The sequence below is a fragment of the Bombina bombina genome, chromosome 1, assembly GCF_027579735.1.
Source record: "Bombina bombina isolate aBomBom1 chromosome 1, aBomBom1.pri, whole genome shotgun sequence".
Taxonomy (NCBI): Eukaryota; Metazoa; Chordata; class Amphibia; order Anura; family Bombinatoridae; genus Bombina; species Bombina bombina.
The window spans coordinates 1,391,113,425-1,391,132,409 of record NC_069499.1 but is presented as its reverse complement, the minus strand read 5'-3'; the positions used below and the strand labels follow the sequence as shown (position 1 = coordinate 1,391,132,409).

Below are 18,985 nucleotides of genomic sequence, written 5' to 3'. Positions count from 1 at the left end.
CATACAATTATCTGGTCTCTTCGCATTTTAGGTTATTATTAAAAAATATATTTTATTAACAAATATTAATATTTTGGGGCATGTTTCTGCTAGCTCCTACTAATTTAAAAAAAAAAATTATATATTTTTTTTTTACATTTTTTTTTTTTTTTACATATTCTTTAAAAGATCATATATAGATTGTCCATATACTCAGCTGTTGATTTATATACAGCTGTGCACATCAGTTTATTTAACTATTAATCTCATTGTTTAGATGCAAATTTTGTTGTTTACATACCAAAACATTTAAAAAAAAAGATTTTTCATTTATATTTTTTGTCAATTGCATTTAGGTCACAATTATATGTCTTCTATGTCTTTTGACATTAGTCAAACAGAAATTTATTTTGAGTATAACAAACTAATTTTTTGGGCTAACTCAGCTAGCTCCCACTAACTCATGCAGAAAAAGTTTTTTAAAGAATTCATTTTACAAAAAATCTTGTTTAGAATATTTATTTATTGATATATATATATATATATATATGATGTTGATAAGGAGTTTCTACTGCTGTTTTTCATGTAATTGGCAAGAGTCCATGAGCTAGTGACGTATGGGATATATAATCCTACCAGGAGGGGCAAAGTTTCCCAAACCTCAAAATGCCTATAAATACACCCCTCACCACACCCACAATTCAGTTTTACAAACTTTGCCTCCTATGGATGTGGTGAAGTAAGTTTGTGCTAAGATTTCTACATTGATATGCACTTCTCAGCATTTTGAAGCCCGATTCCTCTCAGAGTACAATGAATGTAAGAGGGATGTGAAGGGAGTATCATCTATTGAATGCAATGGTTTTCCTCACGGGGATCTATTTCATAGGTTCTCTGTTATTGGTCGTAGAGATTCATCTCCTACCTACCTTTTCAGATCGACGATATACTCTCATATTCCATTACCTCTACTGATAACCGTTTCAGTACTGGTTTGGCTATCTGCTATATATGGATGGGTGTCTTTGGTAAGTATGTTTTCATTACTTAAGACACTCTCAGCTATGGTTTGGCCCTTTATGTATTTTATAAAGTTCTAAATATATGTATTGTACTTATATTTGCCATGATTCAGGTTTCAGTATATTTCCTTTTTGCAGACTGTCAGTTCATATTTGGGAAATGTTTTTTTAGGAAAATGTATTTCTTACCTGGGGTGTAGTCTTTTTCAAATTGACTATCTTTTAAATTCGCTGGCAGAATTAGGCTCGCGAGGGTGCAAAATGCCAAAGTTTATTGCGTCATTCTTGGTTGCAAAGTTACGTTCGTTGACGCAATTTCATCATTTCCGGCGTCTTAGTTGATGCTGAGTCCTTCCCAAGGTTGTTGTGACGCGAGTGTGTCATTTCCGGACGTTTTTGGCGCCAAAAATATTTTTTGTTTGTGCCGTGCGTCATACTTGCCGCCAAGTATTTTCATTATTTAAGACCCCATTCCTATATGCCTCTTGCCTTTTCTCTATGTCAGAGGGCTATGCTGCTTGCATTTTTTTCCCATTCCTGAAACTGTCATATAAGGAAATTGATAATTTTGCTTTATATGTTGTGTTTTTCTCTTACATTTGCAAGATTTCTCAGTCTTATCCTGTCTCAAAAATCACTGTTGGAATCCTGCTGACTGATAACAGTTCTACCAAAGCTAAGTACATTTGTTGTAATCTTATGGAGATTATATCTCCAGCTGTGGTTTGTAATAAATTGTCATGATAAACTTTTACATGCAGATAATGTGTCGATCAGTAATAATACATTGCCAGTTGCTGTTCTTTTAACATCTAATGTACTATATATACCTGTGAATTTATAAGAATTTATTGCTGATTCTATACAGAAGGCTTTGTCTGCCATTCCGCCTTCTAATAAACGTAAAAGGTCTTTTAAAACTTCTCATAAAGTTGATGAAATTTCAAATGACCGACAACATACTGAATTATCCTCCTCTGATGAGGATCTATCTGGTTCAGAAGATCCTACCTCAGATATTGACACTGACAAATCTTCTTATTTGTTTAAAATGGAGTATATTCGTTCTTTGATAAAAGAAGTGTTGATTATATTGGATATGGAGGAAACTAGTCCTCTTGATATTAAAACTAGAAAACGTTTAATTTCTGTTTATAAACCTCCTGTGGTTATTCCAGAGCTTTTTCCAGTTCCTGATGCTATTTATGATATGATTTCTAAGGAATGGAATAGGTCTGGTACTTCTTTTATTCCTTCTTCAAGGTTTAAAAAATTGTATCCTTTTGCCAGCAGTTTCTTTAGAGTTTTGGGAAAAGATCCCCAAAATTGATGGGACTATCTCTACTCTTGCTAAACGTACTACTATTCCTACGGAAGATAGTACTTCTTTCAAAGATCCTTTAGATAGGAAACTTGAATCTTATCTAAGGAAAGTCTATATATATATGCTGGTCATCTTCTCAGGCCTGCAATTTCTTTGGATGATGTTGCAGCTGCATCAACTTTTTGGTTGGAACATTTAGCGCAACAAGAATTGGATTCTGATTTGTCTAGCATTGTTCGCTTACTTCAACAGGCTAATCATTTTATCTGTGATGCTATTTTTTATATCATCAAAATTGATGTTAAATCTATGTCTTTAGTTATTTTAGCTAGAAGAGCTTTGTGGCTTAAATCTTGGAATGCTGACATGACTTCTAAGTCCAGATTGCTATCTCTTTCTTTCCAAGGTAATAAGTTATTTGATTCTCAGTTGGATTCAATAACTTCAACTGTCATTGGGGGGAAGGGAGTTTTTTTGTCTCAGGATAAATCTAAAGCTTCTAACCGTTTTCGTTCCTTTCGACAAAATAAGGAACAGAAATCTATTCCTTCCCCCAAGGAATCTGTTTCCAATTAGAAGCCTTCCTCAAATTGGAATAAGTCCAAGCCATTTAAGAGATCAAAGCCAGCCCCCAAGTTCGCATGAAGGTGCGGCCCTCATTCCAGCTCAGCTGGTGGGGGACAGATTAAGATTTTTTAAAGATGTTTGGATCAATACGGTCCCAAAATCAATGGATTCAGAGTATTGTCTCTCAGGGGTACAGAATATTCCTTATTTGGACGATATCTTGCTACTTGCTCAGTCTTTACGTTCTGCAGAATCTCACATGAATCAACTAGTGTTGTTTCTTCAAAGACATGGTTGGAGGATCAATTTACCAAAAAGTTTTTTGATTCCTCAGACAAGGGTAACCTTTTTAGGTTTCCAGATAGATTCAGTGTCCATGACTCTGTCCCTAACAGACAAGAGACGGTTAAAAATGGTTTCAGCTTGTCAGAACCTTTAGTCTCAATCATTTCCTTCAGTAGCTATGTGCATGAAGTTTTAGGTCTCATGACTGCAGCATCAGACCCAATCCCCTTTGCTCGTTTTCATATGAGACCTCTCTAGCTTTGTATGCTGAACCAATGGTGCAGGGATTATACAAGGATATCACAATTAATATCCTTAAATCCCAATGTTCGACTCTCTCTGACTTGGTGGTTAGATCATCGTCGTATGATTCTAGGGGCCTCTTTCGTTAGTCCAACCTGGACTGTGATCACAACAGATGCAAGTCTTTCAGGTTGGGGGGCGGTTTGGGGATCTCTGACAGCACAAGGGGTTTGGAAATCTCAAGAGGCGAGATTATAAAATAAATATTTTGGAACTCCGTGCGATTCTCAGGGCTCTTCAGTTTTGGCCTCTGTTGAAGAGAGAACCGTTCATTTGTTTTCCGACAGACAATATCACAACTGTGGCTTATGTCAATCATCAGGGTGGGACTCACAGTGCTCAAGCTATGAAAGAAGTATCTCAGATACTGTTTGGGTGGAATCCAGCTCCTGTCTAATTTCTGCGGTTCATATCCCAGGTATAGACAATTGGGAAGTGGATTACTTCAGTCATCAGACTTTACACCCAGGGGAGTGGTCTCTCCACCCAGAAGTGTTTTCTCAAGTTGTTCAGATGTGGGATCTTCCAGAAATAGATCTGATGGCATCTCATCTAAACAAGAAACTTCCCAGGTACCTGTCCAGGTCCAGGGATCCTTAGGCGGAAGCAGTGGATGCGTTGACATTTCCTTGGTGTTATCATCCTGCTTATATTTTCCCACCTCTAGTTCTTCTTCCAAGAGTGATCTCCAAAATCATCATGGAGCAATCGTTTGTGCTGCTGGTGGCTCCAGCATGGCCTCACAGGTTTTGGTATGCGGATCTTGTCCGGATGTCCAGTTGCTAACCATGGCCACTTCCATTAAGGCCAGACCTTCTATCTCAAGGTCCGTTTTTCTATCAGGATCTCAAATCATTAAATTTGAAGGTATGGAAATTGAACGCTTAGTCATAGAGGTTTTTCTGACTTTGTGATTAATACTATGTTACAAGCTCATAAATCTGTTTCTAGAAAGATTTATTATTGAGTTTGGAAGACTTACATTTCATGGTGTTCTTCTCATAAATTTCCTTGGCATTCTTTTAGAATTCCTAGAATTTTACAGTTTCTTCAGGATGGTTTGGATAAAGGTTTGTCTGCAAGTTCCTTGAAAGGACAAATCTTTGCTCTTTCTGTTTTATTCCACAAAAAAATTGTTAAGCTTCCTGATATTCACTTTTTTGTACAGGCTTTGGTTTGTATCAAGTCTGTCATTAAATCAATCTCTCCTCCTTGGAGTCTTAATTTGGTTTTGAAGGCTTTACAGGCTCCTCCATTTGAGCCTATGCATTCTTTGGACATTGAACTACTTTCTTGGAAGTGTTGTTCCTTTTGGCCATCTCTTCTGCTAGGAGAGTTTCTGAATTATCTGCTCTCTCTTGTGAATCTCCTTTTCTGATTTTTCATCAGGATAAGGCAGTTTTGCGGACTTCATTTAAATTCTTACCTAAGGTTGTGAATTCTAACAACATTAATAAAGAAATTGTTGTCCCTTCTTTGTGTCCTAATCCTAAAAATTCTTTGGAGAGATCTTTACATTCTTTGGATGTGGTGAGAGCTCTGAAATATTATGTTGAAGCTACTAAAATTTTCAGGAAGACTTCCAGTCTATTAGTTAGCTTTTCTGATTCCAGGAAAGGTCAGAAGGCTTCTGCTGTTTCCTTGGCTTCATGGTTAAAGCTTTTGATTCATCAAGCTTATTTGGAGTCAGGTCAAGCCCCGCCTCAGAGAATTACAGCTCATTCTACTAGATCAGTCTCCACTTCCTGGGCTTTTAAGAATGAAGCTTCAGTTGATCAGATTTGCAAAGCTGCAACTTGGTCTTCTTTGCATACATTTACTAAATTCTATCATTTTGATGTATTTGCTTCTTCGGAAGCAGTTTTTGGTAGAAAAGTTCTTCAGGCAGCTGTTTCAGTTTGATTCTTCTGCTTTTGATTTAAGTTTTTTCTTTTCAATTATGAGACTAAACTTATTTTTGGATTGTGGATTAATTTTTTTCAGCGGAAAATGGCTGTTTTTAATTTTTATCCCTCCCTCTCTAGTGACTCTTGCGTGGAGTTCCACTTCTTGGGTATTGCTATCCCATACGTCACTAGCTCATGGACTCTTGCCAATTACATGAAAGAAAACATAATTTATGTAAGAACTTAACTGATAAATTCATTTCTTTCATATTTGCAAGAGTCCATGAGGCCCACCCTTTTTATGGTGGTTATGATTTTTTTGTATAAAGCACAATTATTTCCAAATTCCTTTGTTGATGCTTTTTACTCCTTTCTTTATCACCCCACTACTTGGCTATTCATTAAACTGAATTGTGGGTGTGGTAAGGGGTGTATTTATAGGCATTGAGGTTTGGGAAACTTTGCCCCTCCTGGTAGGATTGTATATCCCATACGTCACTAGCTCATGGACTCTTGCCAATATGAAAGAAATGAATTTATCAGGTAAGTTCTTACATAAATTATGTTTTTTTTGTTCATCATGACACCAAATATATTGTTCTACACACCTTATTTTAGACAGTTATTACACTTATTTACTGTTATCCAAGTTACTGGGTTCATTACACAAACTGCTGTTTCATAATTGTTTTCATTGGAGATAATAATTTATCCCAAACATTGTCACAATAAATGGTATATATTTTGTTATATATATTGACTCTCCCAGTTGTTTTTGAAATAACAACAAATTTATATATATTTTTTATTGATGTAACAATGTGTATACTATCCTATTTCATTGTAACACATGTGTTTCATAGTATATCTTATGCATTTACAAATATCCTTAATTTCATATTTATTAATACCATTCCTTTCATAACAAACCCCCCTTTTTTTCCTTTTAAACCATTATATGCAATTTTCTAGATATTTTTTCTTAAAAAAGTCTCATCACAGATTTCTTTGCCTGTTTGCAAATATTATTAGTGAATAATTGATCCACACTTGACACCTTAACCCTCCGTTGTCCATTGGATGATTTGAAAGTGCTGTATAACCAATGAAACACATTGTGGCAGCTTAAAAAAGCACTTTTTTACTTGTATTTTCATCTTATTTTTATGCCTGATGAAACAACCGTGTTGTGTGGTCGAGAAACGCGTTGCAGCAACATTAAACTTGTCTTTTAATATTTATATACGGAGGAGTCTTTCTGCCTGATTATTCAGTTTGAATTTGCTCTATCTGCACAGAGAACTTTACAAACCATTACATCACAATTGGCTTGCCTGCACAATATCTTCAGCCTGTTGTTTGATAGTTGGATTCAAACTTCCCTGTGATCTTACCTGTTACCTGAGAACTAGTCTCAACCTTGATACAGGATCAGTATCCAGTTAGCTGACTACTGCAAGTATCAGCCTGCCTGTTTGCACTATCTAGTGCCTTCAAAAATTGTGAGTTTTACTATTTACCTTCTTTATTATATATCACATATGAATTTCACTATGAGGCGCCCATTTTCTTTCTAACCTAGATCATTGAGGTGAACGGAGATCATTCCCCCAAGTGGAACAGCCTGATACACTGATACACTCCTTTTTTACTTGGATTGGAAAAAAATTCAGCAATTGAACTTTTGTTTCTTTAACATGAACACTATTTCTGTCATTTATTAAGGTTAACCAATTTCACATTTGTCACAAGAATTTATTAATTTATAACTTCATCATGTTAAATAATATTTTACCATTTCACTAATTTTTACTCATTCCTGAGAGTCCACTTATCATTCATACACCTTTTAAAACCAGAAGAAAAAAAAATTGTAACATTTTTTCACATTACCAACATTTCTATCAATTCCCTTTTTTTCCCTAGTTAATTTTAGTGCACCACCTCCTGGGTGTTTCATCACCTTCACTTTTCATGATTTAACATTATTTAACAGATGTATCCATCTGCATTACAAGGGTAGAAGAGTTTTTTTTAAAGTTACCACCTCTTAATTTCCATAGCTACTTGTTCAATTACTGCAAATTTTGAGCACTTATTATTTGGATTATCACCCTTCAAAAAAATGTTTGGCAGGCTTCACTAGTGATCTGTTTTCCCTAATCAAGGTCTTTTTGAGGGGTTTTGATATTGTTACAGTGTTCCTTTATTATCACTCTAGCTTCTCCAATCGTCCTGCCTACATATTGAAAATTACAAGTGCATTATAACAAATATATCCCTCCACTTGATTTACAAGATACATATTTTTGATGTTATGTATATATCCATATTTGTCAGTAATTTGTTGAATGTTAAATTTTGCATGAACCACATGGGTTCGTTCCTGCTGTGAAAGTTTTTTTTTTTATTGAAATATGAATGTAATGACTTTTGACAAGTATATATTTAAGATTTTTATATCCAATGGATACTTTGTTGTCTATGATAGTGGCTAACAAATTATAACTTTGCAAGATGTGCCAAGTTCTGTTTAAGATGTCAACAATTGTTTTAGAATCTGGATTATATGTTCTGATTAATATTCAGCTGTTAGGCAGTCCAATCTATTAATATTAGGACATCTTCAGATTTGATTAGGAGATCTGTTGGAGCTTGTGTATGAAACCATTGGCGCTGTAGAAAATATACAAACTTACGGCTAGATTTAGAGTTCTGCGGCCAAAGGGGTGCATTAGCTACGCGTGCTTTTTCCCCCCGCACCTTTTAAATACCGCTGGTATTTAGAGTTCACAGAATGGCTGCGTTAGGCTCCAAAAAAGGGAGCGTAGAGCATATTTACCGCCACTGCAACTCTAAATACCAGCGTTGCTTACGGACGCGGCCAGCTTCAAAAACGTGCTCGTGCACGATTCCCCCATAGAAAGCAATGGGGCCATTTGAGTTGAAAAAAAACCTAACACCTGCAAAAAAGCAGCGTTCAGCTCCTAACGCAGCCCCATTGTTTTCTATGGGGAAACACTTCCTACGTCTGCACCTAACACCCTAACATGTACCCCGAGTCTAAACACCCCTAACATTACACTTATTAACCCCTAATCTGCCGCCCCCGCTATCGCTGACCCCTGCATATTTTTTTTAACCCCTAATCTGCCGCTCCGTACACCGCCGCAACCTACATTATACCTATGTACCCCTAATCTGCTGCCCCTAACACCGCCGACCCCTATATTATATGTATTAACCCCTAATCTGCTGCTCTGTACACCGCCGCAACCTACATTATACCTATGTACCCCTAATCTGCTGCCCCTAACACCGCCGACCCCTATATTATATTTATTAACCCCTAATCTGCCCCCCACAACGTCGCCGCCAGCTACCTACAATAATTAACCCCTAATCTGCCGACCGGATCTCGCCGCTACTCTAATAAATGGATTAACCCCTAAAGCTAAGTCTAACCCTAACACTAACACCCCCTAAATTAAATATAATTTAAATCTAACGAAATAAATTAACTCTTATTATATAAATTATTCCTATTTAAAGCTAAATACTTACCTGTAAAATAAACCCTAATATAGCTACAATATAAATAATAATTATATTGTAGCAATTTTAGGATTAATATTTATTTTACAGGCAACTTTGTAATTATTTTAACCAGGTACAATAGCTATTAAATAGTTAATAACTATTTAATAGCTAAAATAGTTAAAATAATTACAAAATTACCTGTAAAATAAATCCTAACCTAAGTTACAATTAAACCTAACACTTCACTATCAATAAATTAATTAAATACCATACCTACAAATAACTACAATTAAATAAACTAACTAAAGTACAAAAAATAAAAAAATATTTACAAACATTAGAAAAATATTACAACAATTTTAAACTAATTACACCTACTCTAAGCCCCCTAATAAAATAACAAAGACCCCCCCAAAAAAAAATGCCCTACCCTATTCTAAATTAAAAAAGTTCAAAGCTCTTTTACCTTACCAGCCCTGAAAAGGGCCATTTGCTGGGCATGCCCCAAATAATTCAGCTCTTTTGCCTGTAAAAAAAAACCATACAATACCCCCCCCAACATTACAACCCACCACCCACATACCCCTAATCTAACCCAAACCCCCCTTAAATAAACCTAACACTAAGCCCCTGAAGATCTTCCTACCTTATCTTCACCATGCCAGGTTCACCGATCCGTCCTCTGAAGCCTTGATCCAAGCCCAAGCGGGGGCTGGCGATCCATAATCCGGCTGAAGTCTTCTATCAAGCCGCGGCTGAAGAGGTCCAGAAGAGGCTCCAAAGTCTTCATCCTATCCGGGAAGAAGAGGAGATCCGGACCGGCAACCATCTTGATCCAAGCGGCATCTTCTATCTTCATCCGATGGCGAACGGCTCCATCTTGAAGACCTTCAGCGCGGATCCATCTTCTTCTTCCGACGTCCAACTGAAGAATGAAGGTTCCTTTAAGGGACGTCATCCAAGATGGCGTCCCTCGAATTCCGATTGGCTGATAGGATTCTATCAGCCAATCGGAATTAAGGTAGGAAAATTCTGATTGGCTGATGGAATCAGCCAATCAGATTCAAGTTCAATCCGATTGGCTGATTGGATCAGCCAATTAGATTGAGCTTGCATTCTATTGGCTGATCGGAACAGCCAATAGAATGCGAGCTCAATCTGATTCCATCAGCCAATCAGAATTTTCCTACCTTAATTCCGATTGGCTGATAGAATCCTATCAGCCAATCGGAATTCGAGAGACGCCATCTTGGATGACGTCCCTTAAAGCAACCTTCATTCTTCAGTTGGACGTCGGAAGAAGAAGATGGATCCGCGCTGAAGGAATTCAAGATGGAGCCGTTCATCATCGGATGAAGATAGAAGATGCCGCTTGGATCAAGATGGTTGCCGGTCCAGATCTCCTCTTCTTCCTGGATAGGATGAAGACTTTGGAGCCTCTTCTGGACCTCTTCAGCCGCGGCTTGATAGAAGACTTCAGCCGGATTATGGATCGCCAGCCCCCGCTTGGGCTTGGATCAAGACTTCGGAGGACGGATCGGTGAACCTGGCATGGTAAAGATAAGGTAGGAAGATCTTCAGGGGCTTAGTGTTAGGTTTATTTAAGGGGGGTTTGGGTTAGATTAGGGGTATGTGGGTGGCGGGTTGTAATGTTGGGGGGGGTATTGTATGTTTTTTTTTACAGGCAAAAGAGCTGAATTATTTGGGGCATGCCCCGCAAATGGCCCTTTTCAGGGCTGGTAAGGTAAAAGAGCTTTGAACTTTTTTAATTTAGAATAGGGTAGGGCATTTTTTTATTTTGGGGTTCTTTGTTATTTTATTAGGGGGCTTAGAGTAAGTGTAATTAGTTTAAAATTGTTGTAATATTTTTCTAATGTTTGTAAATATTTTTTTATTTTTTGTAACTTAGTTCTTTTTTATTTTTTGTACTTTAGTTAGTTTATTTAATTGTAGTTATTTGTAGGTATTGTATTTAATTAATTTATTGATAGTGTAGTGTTAGGTTTAATTGTAGGTAATTGTAGGTAGTTTATTTAATTTATTTATTGATAGTGTAGTGTTAGGTTTAATTGTAACGTAGGTTAGGATTTATTTTACAGGTAATTTTGTAATTATTTTAACTTTTTTAGCTATTAAATAGTTATTAACTATTTAATAGCTATTGTACCTGGTTAAAATAATTACAAAGTTGCCTGTAAAATAAATATTAATCCTAAAATAGCTACAATATAATTATTATTTATATTGTAGCTATATTAGGGTTTATTTTACAGGTATTTAGCTTTAAATAGGAATAATTTATATAATAAGAGTTAATTTGTTTCGTTAGATTTAAATTATATTTAACTTAGGGGAGTGTTAGTGTTAGGGTTAGACTTAGCTTTAGGGGTTAATCCATTTATTAGAGTAGCGGCGAGATCCGGTCGGCAGATTAGGGGTTAATTATTGTAGGTAGCTGGCGGCGACGTTGTGGGGGGCAGATTAGGGGTTAATAAATATAATATAGGGGTCGGCTGTGTTAGGGGCAGCAGATTAGGGGTACATAGGTATAATGTAGGTTGCGGCGGTGTACGGAGCGGCAGATTAGGGGTTAAAAAAAATATGCAGGTGTCAGCGATAGCGGGGGCGGCAGATTAGGGGTTAATAAATATTATGTAGGGGTCGGCGGTATTAGGGGCAGCAGATTAGGGGTACATAGGGATAACGTAAGTGGCGGCGGTGTACAGAGCGGCAGATTAGGGGTTAAAAAATTTTAATAGAGTGGCGGCAATGTGGGGGGGCCTCGGTTTAGGGGTACATATTTAGTTTATAGGTGTTAGTGTACTTTAGAGAACAGTAGTTAAGAGCTTTATGAACCGGCGTTAGCCCAGAAAGCTCTTAACTACTGACTTTTTTCTGCGGCTGGAGTTTTGTCGTTAGATTTCTAACGCTCACTTCAGCCACGACTCTAAATACCGGCGTTAGAAAGATCCCATTTTAAAGATAGGATACGCAAATGGCGTAGGGGGATCTGCGGTATGGAAAAGTCGCGGCTGCAAAGTGAGCGTTAGACCCTTTCCTGACTGACTCCAAATACAAGCGGGCGGTAAAAACCAGCGTTAGGAGCCTCTAACGCTGGTTTTGACGGCTACCACCAAACTCTAAATCTAGGCCTATGTGTAATCCCACCAGCCTAAATGTAGATTTTTAGATTCAAAATGTTCTCTGCATGTACTTAGAAAGCAAGAACACAAGGACAGATAGGAAACAGCACTATTTAAGTATTCACAGAAATTGATTCAAATATTAATAGAATTAATTAAGAGGAAATAGCTATATTAGAACAACAAATCACAACCTTAAATGATAATTTAAAACATTATGAACTGCAACAGACTTTCAGTACACTATACACACAATAACAAAAAGAGCTAGAAAAATGTGGTCACAAGGGGCCTATTTGCAAGAAGCCAACCGGCAACTATCCAACACCCAGTGTTACAAAAAAATTTTTTTCAATCCCACTAAATATCTTACAAGATATATCAGATTATTAACACAAACAATAATAAATGACATCATTAGTGACAAAAAAGAAAGGTACCTTACTGTAGAATATCCTAAAGTAGCTAACATTTAGTTAAAAAATGCCCCCCCCCCCGGGATGCCCTATTGTTTCTGGTAATCAGTACACACCAGGGGGTAGATTTATCATAGTGCGAGCCGACATGATACGATGTAGCATACGCTGTCGGCATTTATCATTGCACCAGCAGTTCTTGTGAACTGCTGGTGCAATACTGCCTCCTGCAGATTCGCGTCCAATCGGCCGCTAGCAGGGGGTGTCAATCAACCCGATCATATTCGATCGTGTTGATTTCTGTCCGCGGCCTCAGAGCAGGCGGACAAGTTATGGAGCAGCCGTCTTTAAACCGCTGCTTCATAACTTCTGCTTCTAGCGAGCCTGAAGGCTCGTGCGGAAACAGGGGTATCAAGCTCCATAGATATGGAGCTTGATAAATCAGCCCCTAAGCTTGTACCATATATACCATGCAAGTTTTACAAAAATTACAAAATGTACACTTACCCTCCAGCAGCATATTAGTAACTGCAGATGTTGAGTATTCAACACAAATTTGCTTTGGAAGCAGTAGAATATTTTTTCAAAACCAATAATGTTAATCACAATTTCTTCATAATAAATTTACTTAAATTCATATTACATAAAGATTTCATCACATTCAGATGTCAGTTTTTTCTTCAGGTCCAGGGTACAGCGATGGGAACTGCATGTGCTCTCTCTTATGCCAATCTATTTTTAGACTGGTGGGAGCAGACTAAGGTCTTAACTGATCATATGGGTAAACATATAAAATACATTCCATTGTGGATGCAGTGCATTGAGGAAATTTTGTTCTACCGAATCCTAATTGTCATAATTCATACAAAAACTGAATTCCAATAGCCTTAATATCAAATTAACATTTGAATCCATTCACAAAAACAGCATCCTATAATATAAAAGACCAAGTGTGTTTGTAGCGTGGGCATGGCCGGACGTGGTGGGGATGTGGCGGGGGTGGGGCAGGGGGCGGTCGGTGCGAGAGAGGGGAGAGAGATAGAAAGAGAGGGGGAGAGACAAAAAGAGATGGGAAAGAGCTGAAGAGATGGGAAAGAGCAAAAGAGAGGAGGGAGAGAGAGCAAAATAGAGGGAAGAGAGAGAAAAAGAGAGGGGGAGAAAGAAATAAGAGGGGGAAAGAGAGAGAGCAAAAGAGAGGGGAAGAGAGAGAGAGAGCAAAAGAGAGGGGGGAGAGAGAGAGAGCAAAAGAAGAGAGGGGGAGAGAGGGGGGAGATGGGGAGACAGAGAGGGGGGAGAGAGGGGGGAGAGAGAGCAAAAGAGAGGGTGGAGAGAGCAATAGAGAGGGGGAGAGAGAGAAAAATAGAGGGGGGAGGGAGCAATAGAGAGGGGGAAAGAGAGAAAAATAGAGGGGGGAGAGGGGGGAGAGAGAGCAAAAGAGAGGGGGGGAGAGAGCAAAAGAGAGGCATGGAGAGAGAGAGCAAAAGAGAGGGATGGAGAGAGAGAGAGCAAAAGAGAGTGGAGAGAGAGAGCAAAAGAGAGGGGGAGAGAGAGAGCAAAAGAGAGGGATTGAAAGAAAGAGCAAAAGAGAGGGATGGAGAAAGAGAGCAAAAGAGAGGGGAAAGAGACAGAGCAAAACAGAGAGCGCAAAAGAGAGGGGGGAGAGAGAGCGCAAAAGAGAGGAGGGGGAGAGAGAGTGCAAAATAGGGGGGAGAGAGAGCGCAAAAGAGAGGGGGGAGAGAGAGAGCCAAAGAGAGGGGGGAGACAAAGAGCACAAAAGATAGGGGGGAGAGAGAGAGCACAAAAGAGAGGGGGGAGAGAGAGAGCGCAAAAGAGAGGGGGAGAGAGAGAGCGCAAAAGAGAGGGGAGAGAGAGAGCGCAAAAGAGAGGGGAGAGAGAGAGCAAAAGAGAGGGGGTAGAGAGTGCAAAAAAGAGGTGGAGCGAGAGAGAGCGCAAAAGAGAGGGGGAGAGAGCACAAAAGAGAGGGGGGAGAGAGAGCAAAATAGAGGGGGAGAGAGAGAGAGCAAAATAGAGGGGGAGGGAGAGAGAGCAAGGCGTGGGACCGCTGTACTGCAAAAAATGGCCTGTGTAAACGGGCTTTAGGACTAGTTTATCATATATAAGCATATCAAAAATGTTAAAAATGATCTTGATAATAGAAAACAGATCACTAGTAACCAAAGTTTTTTGAAGGCTCATAATCAAAATAATGATTGCTTAAAATTTCTAGTAATTGAACAAGTAGCTATGGGAATGCATCTGTTAAACACTGCTAAACCATATGACATGAACAACTTGAACAATTATTATGTTTTTCTTTGAATAAAACAATAATTATTTATTAGGACCTGTATATTTTTAATGTTTCACTTTTACTGAACAGGGCTTCACCTATATTTTCCACAGATTTGTTAGTGGACGGTGATGTCATTAAGATCTATAGTTACATAAAGTGCTCAATACATTACATTTTGTACATGAAACAAGAACCTATTGCTAAAAAAACAGAGATAAAAGGAATATGAAACCCAAATTTTTTCTTTCATGATTCAAATATGAGTTGAGTATGCAATTTGAAAACATCATTTATGTAAGACCTTACCTGATAAATTCATTTCTTTCATAGTGGCAAGAGTCCATGATGAGTTAGTGACATATGGGATATACATTCCTACCAGGAGGGTGCAAAGTTTCCCAAACCTCAAAATGCCTGTAAATACATCTCCCACCTAACTCATACCTTAGTTAACGTGTAGCCAAGAAGTGAGGTGTAAAAGAAGGAGTAAAAAGCAAATAAAAAGAGGAACTGGAAAAAAATAAAGTGCTTTATACAAAAAATCATAACCACAAAAAATAGGGTGGGTCTCATGGACTCTTGCCATTATGAAAGAAATGAATTTATCAGGAAAGTTCTTACATAAATTATGTTTTCTTTCATGTAAGTGACAAGAGTCCATCAGCAAGTGATGTATCGGATCTAATACCCAAGATTTGGAGATCCACGAGTCACTAGAGAGGGAGGGATAAAATAACAACAGCTAAATCCGCTAAGAAATTAAATCCCAAAAAATAATTGTTTTCTTAAAAAATTTAAAAAAACTCAAATCAAAGGCACTAGAATCAAACTGAGACAACCCTTTCTACCAAAGGCTGCTTCCGAAGAAGCAAACACATCAAAATGGTAAAATTTAGTAAAAGTATGCAAAAAAGACCAAGTTGTTGCTTTGCAAATTTGATCAACTGAAGTTTCATTCCATTAAAGCCCAAGAAGTGGCAACTGATCTAGTAGAATGAGCTGTAATTCTCTGAGGCGGAGACTACCCCGCCTCCAAATAAGCTTTGTGAATCAAAAGTTTCAACCAAGATGCCAGAGAAATGACAGAGGCTTTCTGACCTTTCCTGGAGCCAGAGAAAAATAACAAATAGACTAGAAGTCTTTCTAAAATCTTTAGTAGCCTCAACATAATATTTCAAAGCTCTTACCACATCCAAAGAATGTAAAGACCTTTCAAGAGTATTCTTAGGATTAGGACACAAGGATGGAACAACAATTTCCCTATTAATGTTGTTAGAATGCACAACTTTAGGCAAAAATGTAAATGAAGTCTGCAAAACAGCTTTTCCTTGATGGTAAATCAGATAAGAAGACTCACAAGAAAGAGCAGACAATTCAGAAACTCTTCTAGCAGAAGAGATAGTCAAAAGAAATAACACTTTGCAAAAAAGTAATTTAATATCCAGAGAATGCATAGGCTCAAAAGGAGGAGCCTGTAAAATCTTCAAAACCAAATTGAGACTCCATGGAGGATAAATAGATTTAATAACAGGTTTGATATGAATCAAAGCCTGAACAAAACAGTGAATATCAGGAAGTTTAGCAATCTTTCTATGAAATAAGACAGAAAGAGCAGAAATTTGTCCTTTCAAAGTATTTGCAGACAAAACGTTATCCGAACCATCCTGAAGAAACTGTAAAATCCTAGGAATTCTGAAAGAATGCCAAGAATAATTATGAGTGGAACACAATGAAATATAGATTTTCCAAACCCTATGATAAATCTTACTTGAAACAGACTCACAAGCCTGTATCATAGTGTTAATTACTGAGTCCAAGAAATGTCTATGACTAAGAACTAAGAGTTCAATTTCCATGCCTTCAAATTTAGAGATTTGAGATTGTGATGGAAAACTGTGCCTTGAGACAGAAGGTCTGGTCTTATAGGAAGTGACCAAAGCTAGCAACTGGACATTTGGACAAGGTCTGCATACCAGAACCTGTGAGGCCATGCTGGTGCTATCAGAAACACATAAGATTGTTCCATTATGATCTTTGATATCACTCCCAGAGGTGAAATAATGTAAGCAGGTTGGTAAAACCAACAGCTAGAGCATTCATCATTTCCGCCTGAGGATCCCTAGACCTGGAGAGGTATCTGGGAAGTTTCTTGTTTAGACAAGAGGCCATCAGATCTATATCTGGAGGACCCCACATCTGCACAATCTGATAGAACACATCTGGATTGAGAGACTACTCCCCGGATGTAGAATCTAGCGGCTGAGATAATCCGCTTCCAAATTGTCTACACCTGGTATATAAATCGCAGTGATTAGTCAATAATTGGATTCCGATTAAGAAAGTATTAGAGATACTTCTTTTATTGCTAGGGGACTGCGAGTCCCCCCTTGATGATTGACATATGCCACTGTTGTGACATTGTCTGTTTGAAACCGAATATACGATTCTCTCTTAATAGAGGCCAAGCCTGAAGAGCTCTGAAAATAGCACAGAGTTCTAAGATATAGATTGGTAACCTCGCCTCTCAAGGATTCCAATCTCCTTGTGCTGTCAGAGACCCCCAAACAGCTCACCAACCTGAGAGACATGCATCTGTTATGATCAGTTCACAGTCCAGGTAGGACAAACTAAGGAGGCCCCTTAAACAATAAGGTAATGGTATAACCACCAAGTCAGAGAGAGTGGAGAGTTGGGACTTAAGTATATCAGTTGTGATAACTGAGTATAATCTCTGCATCATTGGTGCCACATGCAAAACTGTAGAGGTCTCATATGAAAACAAGCAAAAAGGATCGTGTCCGATGCTGCAACTATGAGACCTAAAACTCCCATGCACATAACCAATGAAGTGAATGATAAGAGACTGAAGGTTTAGACAAGCTGAAACTATGGAAAGTCATGGACACTGAATCTATTTGTAAAATCTATTGAGCTAGTACCAAGATATCGTCCAAATAAGGAAACACTGCAATACCCTGTTTTCTGATTACAGATAGAAGGGCACCTAAAACTATTAAGAATATTCTTGGTACTGTTGCAAGGCCAAACGGAGAGCGACAAATTGGTAATGCTTGTTTAGAAAAAAAAATCTCAGAAAACGATAGTGATCTGGATGAATCGGATTTTGAAGGTAAGCGTCCTGTAAGTCTATTGTGGACATGAAGTGACCTTGCTGAACAAAAGGCAGAATAGTCCTTATTGTCACCATCTTGAAAGTTGGGACACTTACAAAACCATTTAAAGTTTTCAGATCTAAAATAGGTCTGAAAGAATTTTCCTTCATAGGTACAATGAATAGATTTGAATAAAAAACCCAATCCTTGTTCCTGCTGTAGAACTGGGAAAAATTACCCCTGAAAATTGTAGATCTGAAAAACATTCCAAAAAGACTTGAGCTTTTACTGGGGGTTTTTGTTACATGGGTAAGAAAGAATCTTCCCAAAGGAAGTCTTATTTTGAATCCTATTTGACACCCCTAAGAAATTATATTCTGAATCCACTGATTTTGGACAGAGTCTGTCCAAACTCTTTGAAATAGCTTTAGTCTGCCCCCTACCAGAAGAACTGGCTTGAGGCCCGCACCTTCATAAAGTTTTAGGATCAGGATTTGGTTTCTTATAAGGCTTGGATTTAGAAACATAGAAACATAGATATTGACGACAGATAAGAGCCATAGGCCCAGAAAGTCAGCCCGATATTACCTAACAGTATAAACGTATCTAGTTCATAGGATAGTCTTATGCTTGTCCCAGGCATTTTTAAAGTCCCCAACAGTGTTTGTCATTACAACCTCTTGAGGAAGTTTATTCCATAAATCAATCACTCTTTCTGTAAAGAAGTGCTTCCTCAAATTACTTCTGAATCTACTACCCTTCAGCTTGAGATCATGACTCCTTGTTCTTGAATATTCCATTTTATGTAAAATACCCACAGCCTCAGTTTTACTAAGCCCTTTAACGTACTTGAAAGTTGCTATCATATCACCTCTTTCCCTTTTCTCCTCTAAGCTATACATATTTAGGTCATTGAGCCTATCCTGGTAAGTTTTATTTTTTAGACCATGTACCATTTTGGTAGCCCTCTTTTGCACAGATTCAAGTTTGTTAATATCCTTCTGAAGGTATGGCCTCCAGAACTGCACACAATACTCAAGATGAGGCCTAACTAATGATCTATAAAGTGGCATAAGAACCTTACTATTTCTGCTGCAAATACCTCTACCAATAC

General features: G+C 37.9%; 1 protein-coding gene across 3 annotated transcripts in view; it reads right to left on the bottom strand.

The window, feature by feature from the left end:
* The window catches only part of LOC128651755 (Fc receptor-like protein 5), a 291,106-nt gene that overhangs the window by 235,324 nt on the left and 36,797 nt on the right, over positions 1-18,985 (bottom strand). The window contains exon 1 of one of the 3 annotated variants that reach the window (XM_053704742.1): positions 12,973-13,394. The exons of the other annotated variants lie outside the window; for them this stretch is intronic. Within the exon in view, the coding sequence (XP_053560717.1) occupies positions 12,973-12,985 (13 nt within the window). The 5' untranslated portion in view covers positions 12,986-13,394. Of the gene's footprint in view, positions 1-12,972; positions 13,395-18,985 lie in introns of those variants that run through there. 3 annotated transcript variants of the gene reach the window in all.